The 14,452-nt window shown below is 34.5% G+C and overlaps 1 protein-coding gene across 6 annotated transcripts; it reads left to right on the top strand.

Annotated features, from left to right (window-relative positions):
• The first annotated feature begins 433 nt into the window (after positions 1 to 433).
• On the top strand, positions 434 to 13,694 carry LOC129305699 (splicing factor U2af large subunit B-like). 6 transcript variants are annotated; one of them, XM_054945683.1, is made up of 18 exons: positions 434 to 758; positions 1,778 to 1,941; positions 2,029 to 2,142; positions 3,301 to 3,362; positions 3,943 to 4,007; positions 4,079 to 4,123; positions 4,206 to 4,265; positions 7,852 to 7,912; positions 9,979 to 10,091; positions 10,240 to 10,355; positions 10,448 to 10,546; positions 10,652 to 10,727; positions 10,880 to 10,968; positions 11,899 to 11,962; positions 12,047 to 12,145; positions 12,300 to 12,381; positions 13,114 to 13,181; positions 13,425 to 13,694. In XM_054945683.1, exons 1-18 carry the CDS (start codon positions 678 to 680, stop codon positions 13,563 to 13,565), a joined length of 1,599 nt encoding a protein of 532 aa, XP_054801658.1. In that variant the 5' UTR covers positions 434 to 677; the 3' UTR covers positions 13,566 to 13,694. The 6 variants fall into 6 exon arrangements, with proteins under 6 accessions (XP_054801658.1, XP_054801656.1, XP_054801662.1 ...); XM_054945681.1 differs by having other exon boundaries at positions 3,931 to 4,007; XM_054945687.1 differs by lacking the exon at positions 434 to 758 and adding an exon at positions 3,601 to 3,712 and having other exon boundaries at positions 1,800 to 1,941.
• The last annotated feature ends 758 nt before the right edge of the window (positions 13,695 to 14,452 follow it).

Below are 14,452 nucleotides of genomic sequence, written 5' to 3'. Positions count from 1 at the left end.
GATAGCTGATGTGTTCATAAAGCCATTATCTCAAGCCCAATTCTCTACTCTAAAGACAAAGCTCAAGGTGTTTGATGTTGGTTGACCAGGCTATTAGAGTCAATTGTTAACCCACCCTTAGTTTAAAGTGGCTATTAAAATGAGTTAAACTATTCTATTAGGAAAGTAATTATTGTTGTAATTAGAAAGATTATTATACATGTGTATACTCACCTTCATAAGGTCTATAAATATTGTACTTGTTGCTTAGAGTTAATACAAATTAGATTTATATTTTCTCAATTTTCTTTATGATTCATCGTCTTGATAGTTGTTAATATATACATAGATATTTATAAAAGAGGTAGTTTTATTTTTTTAAAAAAATTTAATTAAATTTAGGTGCTTTGATATACAAGTAATATCAAAATTAGTTTATGCGGCAATAAATTTTGTCAAGTGGTTCTCTATGATTTTCTCCAAAAGAAAAAATCCAATCCTTCTTTCTTGTGAAACCAAAAGCCTATCATTCTATTCCTATTTATGCACCCTGATTTTTCCATTTGGTGGTGTGAATTTTTCTTGCGGTCGGAATTTTGGTGGAACAGAGACTTGTTGACGCGGAATCGGTTAACTGCTAATTCTTCATATCAACGAGAGGATTAGGGTTCGTTAGGGTTTCCGATTCCAGAGCTATAATGTCTGACGCTGAAAATCAAACCTCTTTGAAAAATGACGATCGTCGTGGTTCAAAGCCTGACAGGGGCCACCGCGACAAGGTGCTCTTTTTTTTTTTATAAATCACGAACTTTATTTTTTTTTAAAGGGGTTTGTTGGAAATTATGTTTCAACTTGGGCTGGCCTGGCCTCATTTCTTTCGAGACATGGTTTTTTTCTTGTGTTGCTTTGCTTTGCTGTGCATGATTAAAGATTAGTGATATTGTTTCGCGTGTGGATGGGTTTCTGGAGAATATTTTTCCCACCATTATACATCTAGGGACTGTTAATTGGATAACGACCCCGGGGGAGGGGGGTTTCAGAAATCATGTCGAGCGGATCAAAAGATTGGGGTCTAGCAGTTTTTAAACTCCAGACACACACACACACACACTGCTTGATGTGTTTTCAATAATATATATATATATATATATATATATTGTTTAAGCTAGTTACTCCGTGCCTTTGTGGTTTACTGCTCTGCTTTTAAACTGAATGTTTATAATTGTATACCAAGACATCTTTTTGTCATCCTCATAATTGAAAATGCCAATGGTCTAATTATAGAAAGGCTATGCTGGGTTTGTATTTGTACATTGAAATGAAAATTTTATTTTTGAACGAGAACCGAAGGAAGTTGACGATGGAAAGTGAAATTGAGAAACTGTGGAGGACAGTTAATTTTATTGTCTTCTGCAACCTTAGTTCCTACCTCTTGAACATTAATTAGCATGGACAAGTTATTATATCGGGCAGGTTGTATGCGCATCACATATAAGCTACAGAAAATGTTTGTGTCACGTCATGATTAGACTAGAGGATTCAAGGGTGTTAGAGCCTGCAGTTGAGTTACTTCTGACTGAGTTTTGTTCTTTTCTATAACATCAATAGTATTGCCAGCTTAGCTGGCATTGGCAGTAAATTTAATACAAGTAACAATTTTGTGACCTGAATAGCAATCTTTGATGGGACTTTTTTCTGTTTTGGTCCCCTCTTCTTTCCATTCTTTTTTTAAATTTGAAGTTGTAGACATAGTACACTTCTTCATGGTTGATGACTTGAAATTTGTAAATTACCTCAGCCCAATTCTCATGGATCTGATCAAGAAAGGCTAAGGATGAGAAAACGAGATGGAGAGAGGAAAACTGATCATGTGCAACATCACAAGGACTTTAAAAACGGAGGCTTCAGAAGGAGAAGCAGTTATGAAAGTTATAATCGTCATCAGAACTGTGATTATGACAGGTCTTTTCAAATTACACAGATTATCACCTTTCTTAGTATAATCTCTGTGCATCCATTCATATATTGAACACCTTATTCCTTTTTCAGGCATCGAGATCATGTTCGAGATGGAGAAATGAGGCACAGATATGGAAGACAATCAAGTTACAGATCCAAGAGGGAATCTAGGTCTCGCTCCAGATCCCCTTCTCATTCAGAAAGGTACTGGTGATTTACTATTCTATGTCCCTATTGTTAATGGGATGTGAATTATCTTCCTGATCAAGTCTATATTTTACTGAGAAGGGAAAAAGAGCTATGACTATCTATAAATGTTTGATTTTTTGAACCTATTATTTTAGTACAACTATTCCCCAACCTAATTTTAGTAAAATTGAAGACGCCTTTTGGTGCTTAGAGAATTCAAACTTTTGGCAATGCGTTTAACCTGCCAATTCTTTATTCACTTAGCAACTTCCATCTATCTTTATTCACTTAGCAACTCCCTCTACCGTCTCCCTTAAGTATGTTTCCCTTAGTTATATTCAGCAAGGATACTTGGAGGTTACAATTGTGAGTTGGGATCTTAACTACTTAAAGTAACTAACTAGCTAGCTATCTAACTAGTTGACTCTTATGTTCTCTTGCATCTGTCGCCTTATCTAATGAACTGCTTTTACTTGTTAATTTCCTTATTAATCGCCTGTACATGCATCACATTTCATGTTTGTTAATTAGAAGCCAATAATTGACTTAGTGGTATTTTCACAGTTAATCCCCTATTTATTTTAAAAATTCATTTATTAAAAGTATTTCTGTTATCTCTTTTGCAGTTTTTTTGTTTTTAAAGATAATTCTTGAACTGGCTAAATCATGATCACAATGTACCTTATGCAGTGCAATTAGAATTGCCTCTTTTTTCTATTTAATTTTTTATCAAGAAAAAAAGGAGAGGGCTGCCCCCCCCTTTTTTTTGGGGGGGGGGGGGGAGGAGTTGGTTATCAGCCACTGCTCATGTTTGTAATTTATAAATCCTTAATAGTTGAGATGGAAACGAAGGAAATGGAGCTGTTGGTCGGTGCCTTTAGAGAACCAAAGAATAAAGTTTGTGCCGACCTTTGACAGTGCATATTTTTAAAGCATTGTTGTCTTATCACTCCCCTGACTATTTGATTTCTAGCTTATAAGCTATTTTTGTTCCCATTTTTTAGCAATTTAATCTGATTTTTGCTGTTTACATGATCCCATGTTTTGCTGTTTAATGGGTCAATACACAGTCTAATTTTAATTTAAGGAAATTTTTTATAATGTACTGTCTTTAATTTGTTCTCAAGCAGTGTTAACCTATATATCTTCTGGTTCTTCTAACTGTCTTTGTAGCAAAAGGATCAGTGGCTTTGACATGGCACCACCTACTGTTGCTGGAGTACCTGCTGTTTCAGGTCTGTACCTAATCTTGTAATTTCATCATATTTATGAATTATGAATTCCTGTTTTGTATTATTTTGCATGAATGTTCATATTTTCATTTTGCAAAAATAATTGTGACATGTTATTGTTGATATTTCCTGTTCATTTTTTAAATAAAATCTACCAATGAGACTAAGAACCATTCTTGTGTTGTTTGGCTGTTGTGTGTGGTTATGTATTTCTGGATAATATTTATGGTTGGGTAAGAAGGCAATGTTGGGCTGCATGCGCTATCAGCATACACCCTGTAGCATATTCAATGGACGGCCCATGCCTTTGGTAGCTGGACCTTTCACCTTCAACCGGCAAAAGTTGCCAATTGGTAGACATATTATCCCAGCATCTGCAGTGATTGAATTCATTTCTGAATTTTTATAATTTTGATGCTATGTATTAGGTATGATATATTTTCTTTTGGCTTCATTTGTTGTGATGAGATTGGTTCTTTTAGGCCTCCTTATTGTTTGATCTAGTGATGAACTACGAAACAATGCAACATTTCTCTGTAGTACTTATTTTTTCTTTATTGTATTCTTAAAGTTGATAGTGCAGGGCAAATGCTGGGGATCACTCATCCAGTTACTCTGCAAAATGTGCCTTCAGTTGGGATGTCGCAGGTGATGGTTCATTATGTGTGTTGCGAAAGTATCTTCATCTTCTCCTAAATGAAACTAATCAGTTGTCACAGGTGGGAGCTTTTTCCTTGATGTCAGTTCAACCTATGATGCAGCAGGTTGTGTACCTCCTAATATTTTTGTGTCAGTAAGTGTGGTTAGGCTTATATACGTTTGTTATAATTCCTGTTGTCTCAACAGGCTACAAGGCATGCACGACGAGTTTATGTTGGTGGGCTTCCCCCATTGACCAATGAGCAGGTTCTTTCACTTTCTTCATTTTGTTTCTCTTGTGATTACTGTGGATTGTATAATGGGGCATGTTTTACGATTCCTGAGTTCCATTCAAAAACACACAAGTCATGTACCTGGTAACCCTTTGGTCCATAGAACTAGTGTTTTAAGTGAGCAACCTGAGAGATGCCCAGCCTGCCTATATATGGGGCCAAAATTCACAGCCTCCACATGTCCTATACTGTTCTTTAAGGCATGTTTTATTTAAATCCATGATATGTCATTAAATTAGGTCATTTTTAGAACTTAGGGTTTTGAGAAGTGAGACTAGAGTAACTGCAAGCTTAAACACCCAGTAATATCTAAAATGTTTAAGTTTACTTGGCAATTCATCTAATGGGACAACATAATGGGGTTATCAAGCAAGGTAACAAGTTGAATACGACATGCTGACCTTTCTTTAGAGAAGGTCCAACTCTTGATGAGACAGTAAAACTATTATATTTTTGCTAGACTGACAGACAAGTATTTACTTCCAGTTCTTATCGATATTGTTTTACCTGCCTTAAGATGATGCTCTTGGAAGCATTTATTTCATTTACTCTTACGAGGTAAATGCCTTTTAAGATATATAGATTGATAAAAAGAATCTCAAGCTCAAGAGCTTCTTCATAATGGTTTGAAAAAATTAGTTGTTTATTGAAAAGAATCTTCACTTTATGTCATGCTAATTGTAAAATCTTGGTATATGTCCTGTGATCCTTTCAAATATTGCCTGAAAGAGTGCAGGATTATTTGCAATGATATGAAGACAAGAATATCATTGGCAAAGTTGTCAAGATCAAGATCTTATTTGAACTTGATCAATGGGTTAAAAGATTAAGGATCTAAGGTTCTACCTTTCAAGAAATATACAACAACAACAACAACAAGCCTTTATCCCACTAGATGGGGTCGGCTACATGGATTGCAAGACGTCATTGTGCTCTATCATTTATTAAGCTTTTAGGAATATTATTAATTAAGAGATCGCGTTCAACAACTTCCAAGAGTGTTCTCTTAGGCATTCCTCTACCTCTCTTAATCGGACTCAAAGTTATATGTTCCACTCTTCTCACTGGTGCCTCTCTTGGTCTTCTTTGTACATGCCCAAACCATCTCAACCGATTTTCTACCATTTTTTCCTCAATAGGTGCCACCCTCACTTTTTCGCGTATGTGCTCATTTCGAATTTTATCTTTACGTGTATGTCCGCACATCCATCGTAACATTCTCATCTCTGCTACTCCAACTTTATGCTCTTGCTGTCCTGTTAGAGCCCAGCATTCACTACTATATAACATTGTCGGTCTGATAGTAGTGCGATAAAACTTTCCTTTAAGTTTATTAGGCACCTTACGGTCACAGGTAACTCCTTTAGCTTTTCTTCAATTAAACCACCCAGCTTGAATTCTATGTGAAATATCTCTACTGATTTCGCCATCATTTTGAATAATGGTTCCCAAATATCTAAACCTTTTCACTTGAGGTATAATTTGATCTCCCAATTTCACTTCCAAATTATTTTCGAATAGTCCTTTACCAAATTTACAATATAAATATTCCGTCTTACTTCTACTCAGACGAAAACCTTTCGACTTCAATGCCTTCCTCCATAACTCAAGTTTGCAATTAATCTCTTCTCTTGTCTCTGCTATAAGAACTATATCATCCGCGAAGAGCATACATTTCGAGATTTCCTCTTGAATATGTTCCGTCAAAACATTTAAAATCAAGTTGAATAAATAAGGACTCAGAGATGATCCCTGATGTAGTCCAATCTTTATAGGAAAATCCTTTGTTTGACCACTAGGCGTTCTTATACTAGTTTTTACCCCACATATCTTGTATGGCTTTAATATAAGCAATTCGTACTCCCTTTTTTTCCAACGCTTTCCAAAGCACTTCTCTTGGTATACAGTTATAAGCTTTTTCCAAATCAATAAAAATCATGTGTAGATCTTTATCTTTACAATGATACTTTTCCATTAATCTCCTTAGTAGATAAATCGCCTCTGTAGTTGATCTACCTTGCATAAAACCAAATTGATTCTCAGAAATACTTGTCTCCAATCTCAACCTGTGCTCAATTACTTTCTCCCACAATTTCATTGTGTGGCTCATGAGTTTAATCCCTCTATAGTTAGTACAATTCTGAATATCTCCTTTATTTTTATAAATAGGAATTAATGTACTTCTCCACTCATCAGGCATTTTCTTGGACCGTAAAATCACATTAAATAACTTAGTCAACCATCTCACCCCTTCTTCACCTAAACATTTCCACGCTTCGGTAGATATACAATCAGGTCCGTTGGCTCTACCATTTGCCATTTTCTTAAGAGCTTCCTTTACCTCCTTATCACGTATTATTCGATAGAATGACAAATTTTGTTCTCCTTTACCAGTTATTAAATCCTCCAAGTTACTAGATGAATCCTCTCCATCATTGAAAAGTTTAGAAAAATAAGTCTCCCATCTATTTTTAATTTCATCATTTGTAACTAAAATTCTTCCCTCTTCATTCTTAATACACCTTACCTGTTCTAGATCTCTTAATTTTCTTTCCCTACTCTTGGCAATCTTATAATATTTTGCTCTCCTTCCTTCGTCTCAAGGTTCTTATAAAATTCTTCAAAAGCTTTAGAACGAACTTCACCCACAGCTTTCTTAATTTCCTTCTTAGCCATACGGTACCTCTCCCAATTTTCCTCATTGTTACACAAATGTATGGCTTTAAAACAGTTCTTCTTATACTTGATTTTGTCCTGTACACTATTATTCCACCACCAAGACTCCTTATCTCTCGGACCAGAACCTTTCGATTCTCCCAAAACTACTTTTGCAACCTCCCGTATCTTTTTCGCCATATCCTCCCATATGATGTTAGCACTTCCCTGAGAATCCCAAATTCCTTTATCCAAAAGATTTCGCTTGAAAATATCTTGCTTCTCACCTTTTAATTGCCACCACCTAATTCTTGGTGTTACTACTTGTTGACGTTTTTGGATTTTACTCATAATACACACATCAAGGACTAGGACCCTATGTTGTGTTGTTACAGCATCTCCGGGGATCACCTTACAATTTTTACAAAGTTTTCTATCTGTGTTCCTAACCAAAAGAAAATCAATCTGTGACCTTGAGGCTCCACTTTTGTAAATGATGAGATGCTCCTCTCTCTTCTTGAAATAAGTGTTGGCAATCTTAAACCTTTCAAGAAATATAATGATTAAAAATTTACATATGATCACCAATGAGCATAATCTTTACCAATATATCATATGTATAACAAATTGGACTATTCATGAGTCATGAATGATATGGAAAGGGAGATTTAAGAGAAAAATTGTGTAATTGTTCGTCTGTTTGTATGTCATGACTTTGTTTATTACAAGTATTCCTGGCTGTAGATATGAGCGGAGGACATAGGATATTATGCTATGGGACATAGGATATTATATTATGCATGCTGCATGATGAACACAGCTGAACTCCATTTCAATTTGGCTAATCTAAGAGTTGTTTACATGTGCTTTTGACACGCTCTGAGGTTCTTTTATTTTTGATACAGGCAGTGGCAGCATTCTTCAGTCAAGTTATGGTAGCTATTGGAGGGAATTCTGCCGGTGCAGGTCCATATGCATATTATTTTATTTATTTGCTTATTATATCATTTGAAGAGTTTTATAATGGTCTTAGGGCAAAAGATGGAGAACGAAAAATTTATAAGATTGCTAAAAGTATAGAGAGAAAACCAAGAGATTTGGAACTAGTAAAGTGTATAAAAGATGAAGTGAGAAATGTTTTGGTCACAAGTGGTGATATTAAAAGTAAATGGGAGACTTTTAAACTTTTCAATGATAGTGGAGGTTTGTTATGTAATAAATATATAATATTAGTTAAAGGGATAATATGTTGTTAGGATAGTTACTTAAGGATGTGAGGCATGGGCTATAAAAGGGCACCAAAAGATTGTTGTAATCAGTTCTGGAAATAATAGACTTGAGTTCCCTGTTTCTATCTTCCTCTCTAGTCTCTTTCTCTCTCTATTTCCTCTATTTCCTCTCGTTCCTTATTATGCATCAAGGTTCATCTAATAACTTGGAGAATTCCTAAAAGAGAATAAAATTTGTCATTCTATTGAAAGATATGCGATTAGGAGGCAAAAGCTATTAAGAAACTGGAAAATGGTAGAGTTAATGGACCTGATTATATCCCTATTGAAGTGTGCAAATGTTTGGGTGAAGAAGGTGTGTGATGGTTGACTAAGTTATTTAATGAGATCTTATAGTCCAAGAAAATGCCTGACGATTGGAGGAGAAACACCTTAGTTTCAATTTACAAAAATAAAAGGGATATTTAGAATTGTGCTAACTACATAGGGATTAAACTTATGAGTCATACAAGATAATTGTGGGAAAGAGTGATTGAGCATAGATAGGGATTGGATACAGGTATTTTTGAGAATCAGTTTGGTTTCATGCCAAGTAGGATGACTACAGGAGTGATATATCTACTAAGGGAATTAATGAAAAAGTATCAATATGAAGGTAATGATTTACATATGGTATTCATTGATTTGAAAAAAGCTTATGATGTACTGAGAGAAATACTTTGGAAAGTTTTGAAAAAGAAGGGTGTTCGGGTTGCCTCTATTAGAATTTTCAAGATATGTAGGAGGGGGCAACAACTAGTATGAGAATGTTTGGTGGCTAAACAAAAGACTTTCTTATAAAAATTGGACTGCATTAGGGATCATTTTTGAGTCTTTATGTGTTTGACCTAGTCTTGGATGTTTTGACTGAGCATATTTAAGAGGAAATTTTCAACTACATGCTTTTGACAAATGATATATTTATTATTGGGGAAATAAGAGAAGATATTAATAACAAACTTAAGTTATAAAGGAGGACATTAGAGTCAAAAGGTTTTCGCCTAAGTAAGAATAAGATGGAATATTTGTATTGTAATTTTGATAAAAGGTCAATGAGTAATAATTTGAAAGTGAAATTGAGTGATTGGATTATACTTCAAATAGAAAAATTTAGATATTTGGGAGCTATTGTTTAATATAATGGGGAAATTGGTAGAGAAATTGTACATAGGATATAAGTTGGGTAGTTTAATTGTAGAAAGGTTATAAGAGTTATTTGTGATCGTAAAATACCTAATGAATTTAAAAAGAAAGTTTTATTAAACTATTATAAGACTAGTAATATTATATAAAAGTGAATGTTGGGCTTTAACGGGACAGTAGGAGTATATAGTTGGAGTAGCGAAGATGAGAATGTTGAGAGGGATGTGCAAACATACATGTGAAGATAAAATCAGAAACGAGTATATATGAAAAAAAGTGAACATCACACCTATTGAAGGAAAAATGGTGGGAAATTGTTTGAAATGATTTGGACATGTTTAAAGAAGATCACAGGAGGCACTTGTGAGGAGGGTGAAACAAATAGTTTTGAGCCTTGTCAACAGGGTAGAGGAAGGTAAAAAAGAACAGTTTTGGAAGTTGTTAATTGAGACTTCTTAATTAATAATATTTTAAAAGTTTGGTAGATGATAAAGCACACTGGTGTCGTATAATCTATATAGCTGACCCCATATAGTAGGATGAGGTTTATTGTTGTTGTTGTATTCATATACTTGAATATATTTTAGCTAAGCATTTCTTGTTCAATGTTTTGACTTGTAGGTGATTCCGTTGTAAATGTTTACATTAATCATGAGAAGAAATTTGCCTTTGTGGAGATGAGAACTGTTGAAGAAGCCAGCAATGCAATGGCATTAGATGGAATCATATTTGAGGTAAGTATTTCCAATTGCTGGCAATATTGGCTGATTTTGGAAACATTTGATTGCTTGGCTGTGCTATGTAGAAATGAAGTATTTGTAGTCTCTTGAATTTTAGCATTTGCACAAGAAAGCTAGATTAATGCTCCTTTTGATATCTCAGGGAGTTGCTGTGCGGGTTCGTAGGCCCACAGACTATAATCCTGCAGTAGCTGCTGCTCTAGGTCCTAGCCAACCAAGTCCAAACCTTAACTTATCTGCTGTTGGGCTTGTTGCAGGGTATGGACGCAGTGTAACTTGATGACCACGTTTATCTTTCATTTTCTGAGCAGCTTTTTGTAATATTTGATTTTTTTTTTCCTTGTTGCCAGTGCAATTGGTGGAGCTGAGGGACCTGACCGCATCTTCGTTGGTGGGCTGCCATATTACTTTACTGAAGAACAAATAAAAGACTTGCTCCAATCTTTTGGGTACGGTTATCATGCATTTTTATTTTGAAGATAGATTTGTTTTGCAAACATAAACACGCTATCATGTCATCATGTCATATAATAATGGCCTGTGACCTATTGCAGACCTCTCAGAGCTTTTGATCTAGTTAGAGATAAAGACACCGGAAATTCTAAAGGGTATGGTTTCTGCTTCTATCAGGTGAGGAAAATGCAGGAGTTAAATCTGTCGATCATTTTGTGTGTAGTTCTTGCAAAATATATTGTTTTGCATTTATATAGTTCACGGTATGGTGTAATTAGACAACAGGTATATTTCTTGTTAAATTAATTTGCTGACTACATTCCTGGCAGGATCCAGCTGTAACGGACATTGCTTGTGCCTCATTGAATGGCCTTAAAATGGGTGACAAAACACTGACTGTTCGGCGTGCCACTGTCTGGTTGGTCTTTTCATTGAATGATTCTGGTATTAGTGTTAATCGTGCTATTTCTCTTGCCTGATTTTGTTTTATTGTATGATTATTTTGGCAGAGTTTTCACTTCTATCTTTTGTATGTTATCAAGCCAAGTAATACTTGATTATGAACATGGAAGTGGGACACCTGAAGTAGGATGGAAGTGAGAATTTAGATTGAGAGGAAAGAAAGTTGCAAGGGATATGGAACTCATTAGCCTGATAATACACTGAATAGTTGTTCTCAGTGGGTTCCTTTTTAAGTGGAGAATCAAAGGAAGTCCCACTTTTTATCAGATAATGAAACCTTACATCAAATGATGGTCCATTAAACAGGAAACTGAAGGCTTGGGGAAAACCCTTATTATGCTGACTCTCTAATCACTTAAAGCTTTGTCATGGCACCTATCAGTTGTAGGATATGGTATTTAAGTGATTAATTTTTCTCTTTGGCTAGAATGGCTTTCCTTGTCTTGAGGATTGACTCAGTGTTATTTGAATATGTTGTACATGATGGCACATCACCTATAAACCTCCTTGGTAAAGAAGTTGAAGTTGACATTTCTCTTTCTTGAAGTTCTTACAACTAAAATGCGAAAACATGGAGAGTGGACTAGTCCACTGTGCTATTGAGTTTCTGTGCATTGGTTTCATGCTTTCTTCATTCTTTGTTCCACGGCATGTATTTTTGATATACTTTTGGTATTTTTTGTTTTTTGTTTTTGTTTTTTTTGGGTGTTGCTGGTTATCCTGACATGAATATGAAACGAGGAAGTTAAATTATGATAGACAAGTTCCTGATTCAAATCTCTGTTGATGCATGTCACATTTTTTTGCTCCAATTGTCTGAAGGGTTACTGATTTTCTTAAGTTGGTTTCGATTGGTAAGATTTGTTGAAATGGTCTTATTTGGCAGTGTACAGTCTAAAACAGAACAGGATCATATCTTTGCACAGGCACAACAGCATATCGCCATGCAGGTGAAGCAAGCGCACTTGTTTTTATATGCTTTACTTAACTTATTTGCGTTCTTAATTGTTTGTTTATTTTTTGACTTTTAACAGAAAGTAGTCTTGGAGGCTGGCGGGGTAAATATTCTAGGAGTGGAAAGAGCACTAACCAAGCATGATGAAAATGCTACCAAAGTTTTATGCTTAACAGAGGTAAATTTGCTTTCTGCTGTTTGCTGAATTTGTTATCCCAGAATACCGGATTTGAGGTTTTCCTTTTCCTTCTTTCATTTCCTGTTTTGATGTTTGGCTGTTAATAGTCAAATGTGATTGACTTTAATCCTATGCTTCGGTTTTCTTGAAAAAGGCCATTACTGCTGATCAACTGAGGGATGATGGAGAATATGAAGAAATATTGGAAGACATGCGGGATGAATGCTGCAAATTTGGTATGAATGTTGTCTGACACCTGTTTTGGTCACTTTATGTTTTCTGCTTTGAATGGTACAGGCTATGCCATGACATTAACCTTGTTTTATGAGTTGGTTTGGCGGATATGGTTAAATTCTCTGGTAACGTTTAACCTGGTTTGTCTGACTACATTTTTCAAATTACGGTGTGGTAATTTTTTAAAGTTTGTGACTACTGACTGGCAGAGAGCTAGTAGGAATATTCAACTTCTTGTTGGATCTAATGTGTCTAGCATCGTTAGGAGAAATTTATTCAAATCATTCTCCAAAAGGAAACGTTTGTTTTTAAGAGAGAAATGTACTTGTGTGTCGTTTTGGACATCGACCTTTAAAATTGTTGATATTTGATTATGATTTTTTTCAAGATGTCTGGCAACTGGCACCCAAGGAAAGAATTTATGTGCAAATTGACAATGCGATGCTCTTCTGGCATTTCAGGAAGCGTTTGAAGCCAAATAAGTATGAGAAAACAAAAGACTGCATTGCCAATAGCTTTTAAAATCATGATACATATATATAGCGAGAGGGAGAGAGTCAATTAGTTATGTGAAGTGTGAACTATGATGGTCATGACCTAATTACCTTGAAGCAACAGTGCTCATCATTTATTTTGCTGCAAGACCAAGGGCTGAATGTTAGATTGTTTATGCTGCATCATGTTTGTTGATTTTCTGATTAATGTACTTTCCTTTGCATGGTTGCATTGGATAGGGACCTTGATAAATGTGGTTATCCCACGTCCAAATGGCATTGGAGAGGCTTCCCCGGGTGTTGGAAAGGTATAGCATCGTATCTAAATCTGATGCGTTTGATTTGATGTTCCTTCAGTGGCTAGCATGACAAGCATTATGTTTTACCTTCTGGGCCATGAATTTTTCTAAGTTCATATCACGTTTGAGGACCTTGCTATCAGGTTCTGGTCCCTAATAGGGTGCTAGTAACTATAGTATATTTTCTTTTCTTTTCATGAGTTTGAAATAGTCACCACAATTGTTTGATTGTGTTGCTGGCTTTCCCTGCAGGTGTTCTTGGAATATTCCGATAGTTCTGGAAGTTTCACTGCGAAAAATGCGCTGAATGGGAGGAAATTCGGAGGCAATGTTGTGAGTGCCTTCTATTACTCCGAAGAAAAATATCATAGCTCGCAGTATGATGATGTATAAGTAATTACTTACAGGTTTGTCTCTAATGTTGTAAAGTAGCTATGTTTCCAAACACAAGTCATACTATGAGCAGTGTAGTTACTGGATTATCACTAATGTTTCATTTCGAAAAGAGCATATTTGAGTTGATGGATGTGTTTGCCTGTGCAAAGTGCAATATGGGAATGTAGTTGACACCTTGTACTACGTCCAATGCCAATTCAAAGAAACGATAATGCTATAATCCAAACGATAGGCTATAATAGTTTATCTGTGGGCTATTTGTTTAAACATATAAAAATAAGGCAATTTTAAAATGAGTAAATAGAAATTAAGAACTTTGTATGAAATTTATATCAATTAAAAATTAAGTATTGTTAAAATTTAAATAAAAATAAGTTTAAATAAATTGTTGTCAATTTAAAATGAGGAGTTATTAAAATTTAAATAGATATTTATTAATAAAAAATTTACTTAAATTAATAAGTATTCATTTGAATTCTTATAACAATTAATTTTTAATATATAAAGGTTATTGATTGTTATTTTTTAAAAAAATTTGTTTAAATTTCTTTATAAAAATTCAAGTTATTTTTGCGTTTGGATATAATCATGAAAAAATGATTATTGATTAATGATTAATGATTTTTATATTTTATAGATTTTTTGGTATTTTTTGAATAACTTTTTTCATTTATTACAATTGATTATTTTTAAAATTTACTTAGCAACTTCTCAAAATAAAATAAAAAGATTTAAACCCTGATTGTTTATAAAAGTAAAATTAAAAGGTAAATTTATTTTAAAATTTTATTTAAAAGTGCCAGATATTTTAAACTTTTGAATGGAATATTTTTTTGAAACTCTTAAAAAAGTGCTGTTTTTACCCTGTCGTTAAATCCATTGGC

This window comes from Prosopis cineraria, unplaced genomic scaffold (genome assembly GCF_029017545.1).
Source record: "Prosopis cineraria cultivar Desert tree isolate PC_DT_omini unplaced genomic scaffold, ASM2901754v1 PC3, whole genome shotgun sequence".
Lineage (NCBI taxonomy): Eukaryota > Viridiplantae > Streptophyta > Magnoliopsida > Fabales > Fabaceae > Prosopis > Prosopis cineraria.
Note: the sequence above shows the minus strand (reverse complement) of the source record. Positions and strands in the feature narration are given on the sequence as shown.